Source organism: Molossus molossus, unplaced genomic scaffold (assembly GCF_014108415.1).
Source record: "Molossus molossus isolate mMolMol1 unplaced genomic scaffold, mMolMol1.p scaffold_m16_p_10, whole genome shotgun sequence".
In the NCBI taxonomy this organism is placed as follows: Eukaryota; Metazoa; Chordata; class Mammalia; order Chiroptera; family Molossidae; genus Molossus; species Molossus molossus.
In genome coordinates this window covers 74,699,216-74,705,266 of record NW_023425345.1, presented here as the reverse complement: position 1 = coordinate 74,705,266, position 6,051 = coordinate 74,699,216, and the positions used below count along the sequence as shown (strand labels likewise).

The 6,051-nt window shown below is 46.7% G+C and overlaps 1 protein-coding gene across 1 annotated transcript; it reads right to left on the bottom strand.

Moving 5' to 3' along the window:
• Window positions 1-147: 147 nt before the first annotated feature.
• LOC118623530 (major intrinsic protein of lens fiber) lies at window positions 148-4,807 on the bottom strand. Its single transcript, XM_036251224.1, has 4 exons — window positions 4,411-4,807; window positions 3,507-3,671; window positions 3,020-3,100; window positions 148-1,046 (listed from the first exon to the last, which is right to left on the bottom strand). The coding sequence occupies exons 1-4, from the start codon at window positions 4,768-4,770 to the stop codon at window positions 861-863; spliced, it is 792 nt and encodes a 263-aa protein (XP_036107117.1). The 5' UTR covers window positions 4,771-4,807; the 3' UTR covers window positions 148-860.
• Between the last annotated feature and the right edge of the window lie 1,244 nt (window positions 4,808-6,051).

Sequence of the window (6,051 nt, the reverse complement as noted above, 5' to 3'; positions counted from 1 at the left end):
ACCATCTGCCTGGAGACACCAATGGGGATGTCAAATGGAACAGTTAAGCTACTTAATTTTTCTAGATTCTATGCTCACCCACCCCTTGGTTGGCCCAGGGCCTCCAAAGAGATCCATCATGCCAGAATGAACACAAAACCCAGCCAGTGGATGTAGACAGGTTTATGTGGCTTTACAGAACGCTTCAAACCCCAGCAGTCACTTTTCTCAGAGTTACTTCCCCACCCAAACCCCTGGGGGCAAGCATCCCTGAGATAAGTAGGCTACACTCTCCCATTAACTTCCCCCTAACTTTTTGGTACAAATTCATCCTGAATTGTGGTTAATACTTGCATTTCTTCTCTTCCTGCCCCAGTCCCAACCCTTGGAATGCCTTGTGTCTTCCACTTCTCTCCATCTTCCTCCATCCTCCTGTGAGGATAATTCCCCGCTCCCTCAGAAACCTAAAACCATACACTTGACTGGCATGAGTGTAAAGACCAGACACTAAAGGTCTTGGTTTCCTGTACTCACCACACTAGGTTGGGAGAGAAAGGTATAGGATGATACCTCTTTTCCCTTCCCTACTTCTCCTGCCATGCCCCCAAACTTAAGATACAGCCACATTCACTCACATGCATACACACAATCATGCACACACAACGGTAAAGATAGGTGGGATGGGAAGGGAAGTTTGCACCAACCAGCTCATGAATGTAACCTGAAAGATTTCACACAGCAAAAGGCAAAAAAACTCACACATACATTAAAAAATAAAGAAGTATATGCCCCTCCCACAGTCTCTTTCTTCATCCATGAGCTGTCTTAGCCCCTCCACATAAAACCAGAAGCTTCCTACTGCCTCTATTCATCTGGAGCTTTTACAGGGCTTGGGTCTTCAGTTCAACAGGTTCCCCTGTGCCCTCTGGTTGTCCATTGGAATCATTGGGCCTGCTACCCTTGAGAATAGACAGTCTCTCAGAAACACTCTTGAGTCTGGGGAAGAGGAGAAAGTCGTAGAGGAGACTGCCCAGGCCCCCTCCAATGATTGGGCCCACCCAATATACCTGTAGGAAGAGAAAAGAAATGATCAGGCTTGGGGAGAGACCAAGAGCAAAGCTGCCCTTTTCTCAACTCCATAGGTAGAAAACAGATGTACCTGGGTACTATATTTAAGAAAACAGACATACTTGGATATATACTTGGGCGCTATTTAAGCAGAAATCACTGTTTGTGTGTTTTAAAACTCTAAACTGTTCCACTGTCTGCACCTCAAAATTCACCATTTATTTTCTGACTCATCAAATTATTTCTTTATCGCATACCTTTTTAGCACATGTATATTCTATATATTGTTATTAGTTGGTACTAGTTTACATCTTACTTTGAAAAATTTTTTTTAATTGTGACAAAATACACATAACATAAAATTTACGATTTTAACCATTTCATTTTTTTGTTTTGGGGGTTTTTTATCAGAGAAAGAGAAGAAGGAGGGGGGAGAGAGAGAGAGAAACATCAATTTGTTGTTCCACTTATTTATGCATTCATTGGTTGCTTCTTGCATGTGCCCTGACAGGAGTGGAGAGAGATAAAATTCACAACCTTGGTGTATTGGGATGACACTCTAACCAACTGAGCTAACTGACCAGGGCCCTTAACTATTTCTAAATGTGCAGTTCAATAGTGTTAAGTATATTCACATTATTGTGCAACAAATCTCCAGGACTTTTTCATCTTGCAAAACTGAAACTCTACACCCATTAAATAACAACTCCCCATTTCCCCTCTCCCCAGCTCCTGTCAACAACCATTTTGCTTTGCTTCACTGAATGTGACTACTTTAGATACTACCTAGATATAGGTGGAATTACACAGTATTTATCTTTTTGTGACGGGCTTATTTCATTAAGCATAATGTCCTCAAGTTTCATTCATGTTGTAGCATATGACAGGATTTTCTTCTCTTTTAAGGCTGAATACTATTCAACTGGAATATATTTTGTTTATTTATTCAATTGTGAGGGACACTTGGGTTGCTTCCACCTTCTGGCTATTGTGAATAATGTGGCCATGAATATGGGTATATAGCTTTGAAAAAAAATTTTTAGAGTTTAAAATGAAAGAGTTGCCCTGGCCGGTTTTGGCTCAGCGGTTAGAATATCGGCCCACAGACCAGTGAGTCACGGGTTTGTTTCTGGTCAAGGGCATGTACACACGTAGGTCAGTTATGGTTCATCCTCGGCCCTGGTCGGGTTGTGTGGGAGACAACCAGTCGATGTGGCTCTATCAAATCAATGTTTCTCTCTGTCTCTCTCTCTCCCTCCCTCCTACTCTATCTGATGATAAATTAAAAAATGTCCTCAGGTGAGGAATAAAAAAAAGAAAAGAAAAAAAATAAAGTGCAAGAGTTTATTAACGAAGCAGTGAGACAGAGAGTGGGCTACTCCACAGACAGAGCAGCCTGAAAGTGTTTTTGAATTATTTTCATATGTTTTGTCTGGCATATGGCCAAACAACACAAACAGCCAAATTTGATTGAAGACTTATTCCATACCAGATTTTGTGCTAAATATTTCTCATAAGTTTCACGCTTACTTTTTATAACACCTCGTTTTATAGTAAGGAAATGGAAGTGCAGACTGATTGAATCTTGTCATGGTCACATACAAGACTAGCAAAGTGCTAGAACTGGGATGAGGCCCAGACCTGTTTGTGCTCATACACATCTTGACCTCTGAGAGTAGGAGTTTTGTCTTCCTGTTCAGTTGTTTTTCCTGACAGTGTTAGTTTTAGAATCCAGTGGATACTTAGTAAAATTATGTGACTAACCAGCGATGGAACAATATGAACAAAATTCTCTCTTTCTGACAAAATAATAGATCCTGTTTACACAGGCATCCCAAATTCTGTGACAGCCTGCTTAGCTGAGTGCTGGTAGAGCAGTCAGCACATCCAGTTGAAAAGCAGGAACCAAAACTGGAACCTGCAGTCCACACCCAGGAGGGCTTAAGCATCTTGCTCCTCTCCCCTCACTCACCCAGTGGTTGGTGAAGTTTCTGGTGAGAATGGCAGGAGCAAAGGAACGGGCAGGGTTCATGCCTGCACCAGTATAATACATCTGCAAGAGACACAGTTGTAACTGAGACACTTCCCCCAATTCCACCCAGTTTCTCTCCCCACAGCCCACATGTCCCTGAGGGCTATCAACGTGCCTCCAGCCATCAGCAAGTAGGGACAGACAACCACATGGGAATACCACAATGGAGTGAAGGCACAGATGCACCATCTGGGCATAGACTATGGATCCATAGGCTAAACCACATCTCCCCATAATGCATACATTTCCACCTTAGGTTCAAGAAGGACCAGTTACTGCGGTCACAAGAGAGTAATAAGAAGGGTTGATTCCTCTGTGCTGACTGACACAGAGGGAGGTGAGTAATGTTCATGTTTGATAGTCAGATGGGAAAGATTTGGGGGCCCTGGAGTCGTTAAATGAGTAGTTGTTCCCCTCTCCTACTTACCCCAAAGAGGTGTCCCAGGGCGAGGGAGAAGCCAATGGCCAGGGCCACAGAGCCCAGGCGGCCATTCCGCCTCTCGTCATATGTGGCAAAGATGCAGAGCACAAACTGCAGCGTCAGGAAGACCTCTACTGTGGTGGCCTGGCCCACACTCACCCCAGGGTGCAGCTAGGCCAAGGAAGAAGAAGGGAGGTGGCTCATTAGGGCTGTCACAGCATTGCCTCCTCAAGATTCCCCAGGCAGGATATGCCCTCCCCGTTATGGCATCAGTTTCCTGGAGGTGAAGGATAATACAACCTTTTCCATAGTAACTATTTGTCTCTTCATTTCCCCTAATGTTGGAAATAAGTGCACCCAGTTTTGTGGATGTAGAAACTGAGATCACATAGGTAAAATAAGTTTCCTCAAAAACCTATAAGGAATTGGAAGGAAATCTGGGACCAGAACTCAGGGTTGTTTTTTGTTTTTTTTAATCCTCACTCGAGAATATTTTTTTCCATTTATCTTTAGATAGAGTGGAGGAGGGGGGAGAGAGAGAGAAACACATCGATTGGTTGCCTCTTGTACAACCCCAACTAGGGCCAGGGACAAACTGCAACCGAGGTATATGCCCTTGGCTGGAATCGAACCTGCGATTCTTTGGTCCACAGACCGACGCTCTAACCGCTGAGCCAAACTGGCCAGGGCAGAACTCAGGTTTCTTGATTCTCAGTCCAGGGCTCTATACCTTACTTTTTCCTCCAAAGTACCTGCTGATCCTCCCCACCCTGAAACACACACACACACACACACACACACACACACACACACACACACAATGTCCCAGACCCTTGGGGTACTGATCCACCTGCACCAGGCAGGGAGTCAGGGCACCAGGTTCCCTCTGCCCCACTCGGCTGGTCATTACCGTGTTAAGTGCTAGGTTTCCTCGGACGGCAGGTGGAGTAACACTATACAGCACAGCGGCCCCAGCCACGGCTCCCAGGAGTTGGGCTGCCATATAGCAGAAGGCACGGAGCAGGGACATCTGGGAGCCCACAAGGAAGGCAAAAGTGACTGCAGGATTGACATGGGCTCCACTGATGTGGCCCACAGCCTGCACCAGCGTAGCCAGGGCCAGGCCAAAGGCCAGAGCCACCTGCAAGACATGCAGGGGTCCAGGGGCCCAACGCAGTGAGGCCCCCAGCCCAAAGAAGACGTAGAAGAGGGTGGCAAAGAACTCAGCAAATATGGCCCTCCAGAAGGAGGCTGACCGCAGTTCCCACATGGCAGGGGGGATGGGCACAATGCCTGGGTCCCTAATACCCCCCTGGCCTGATCTGGGTGGACAGTCAGTTCCCTTTATAGAGGACTCTTAATCCCTGGGAGGGACAGGCTGAGGTGGCTGGCCCAGCCTCTTAACCCCTTCACAGCTGCAGAGGACTGGGCCCACTCTCATACGTCAGATAAAGCTGCTGGATTTTCCCTTCCCTCCTCAACTGGGAATGAGCAGAGCCATAGGTGTAAAGGTGGGGATAGGGTCAGGGCTGGAGAGGCGCTGAAAGGAAGGGACCAAGAACAGGGTGACTGGAAGAGTCCCTTTTCATGTCGTTGGGGTTCATAGTCCTGATTGACATCTATATTAGAACATTCCTCTATTCGCTTGGAAGGTCAAGCAAGCTGAGTTCACTTCATGGAGTATGAGACTGTGCTCCTGGGGGCCTCCAGGCTCCTCTGAGTTGACTATGGGTAAGGGTGGGGGTGAGGGTCAGGAGTGGGGTACAGCAGTGATGTTGGATAACTGAAGAGAATTCTTTAGTCCCCTGGGATTAGAGGGCCTTCTTCCATTGGCTGGTTTGGGCTGGAATCTGTGGACCCTGCAGCTCTGGGACAAGAATAGTTCTGCTGTGTCTAGCTTTCCCTGAGCCCAGGTTCCCTACCCCCAACCCATGCCATCACCTCCCTTTCCCTATCCTCAGCCTGACCTTTTATTTTATGTATTTATTTTCCTTTATTGATTTTAGAGAGAGAGAGAAAGGGAGAGGGAGAGAGAGATAGAAACATCGATGAGAGAGAACATCGATTGGCCACCTCCTGCATGCCCCCAACTGGGCATCTGGCCCACAACCCGGTTATTTGTCTTGACCAGGAATTGAACCTGAGACCTCTTGGTGCATGGGTCCACGCTTGACCACTGAGCCACATCAGCTGGACTATTCATTTATTTTTAAGTCCTCACCTAAGGCTATTTTTCCATTTATCTTCAGGTAGAGTGGGGAAGAGGGGGAGAGATCAATTGGCTGCCTCCTGCATGACCCTGACCAGGACCAGGGACCGAACTGCAACCGAGGTACGTGCCTTTGACTGAAATCAAACCCGTGACTCTTTGGTCTGTGGGCCGACACTCTAACCACTGTGCAAACTGGCCAGGGCTGAGCCTGGCAATATAAGCCACAGAGAGAGATAGGGGGAGAAGCTATCTTCCATGGATAGGCTGTGAGTAGGGTTGGAGGGCTAGGGAAGGGAAAAGAGTTAAATCTCAGAATCAGCTTGCACTTCATCTTCCCTA

What these genes read in the sequence shown, in the direction of transcription:
- LOC118623530 (XM_036251224.1), bottom strand. Translation starts at nt 4,770, where the DNA reads ATGTGGGAACTGCGGTCAGCCTCCTTCTGGAGGGCCATATTTGCTGAG. An exon ending in GAAACCTAGCACTTAACACG is followed by an intron (nt 3,672 to 4,410) that starts GTAATGACCAGC and finishes TCCTTGGCCTAG; the next exon opens with CTGCACCCTGGGGTGAGTGT. An exon ending in GAAACTTCACCAACCACTGG is followed by an intron (nt 1,047 to 3,019) that starts GTGAGTGAGGGG and finishes CTCTTCCTACAG; the next exon opens with GTATATTGGGTGGGCCCAAT.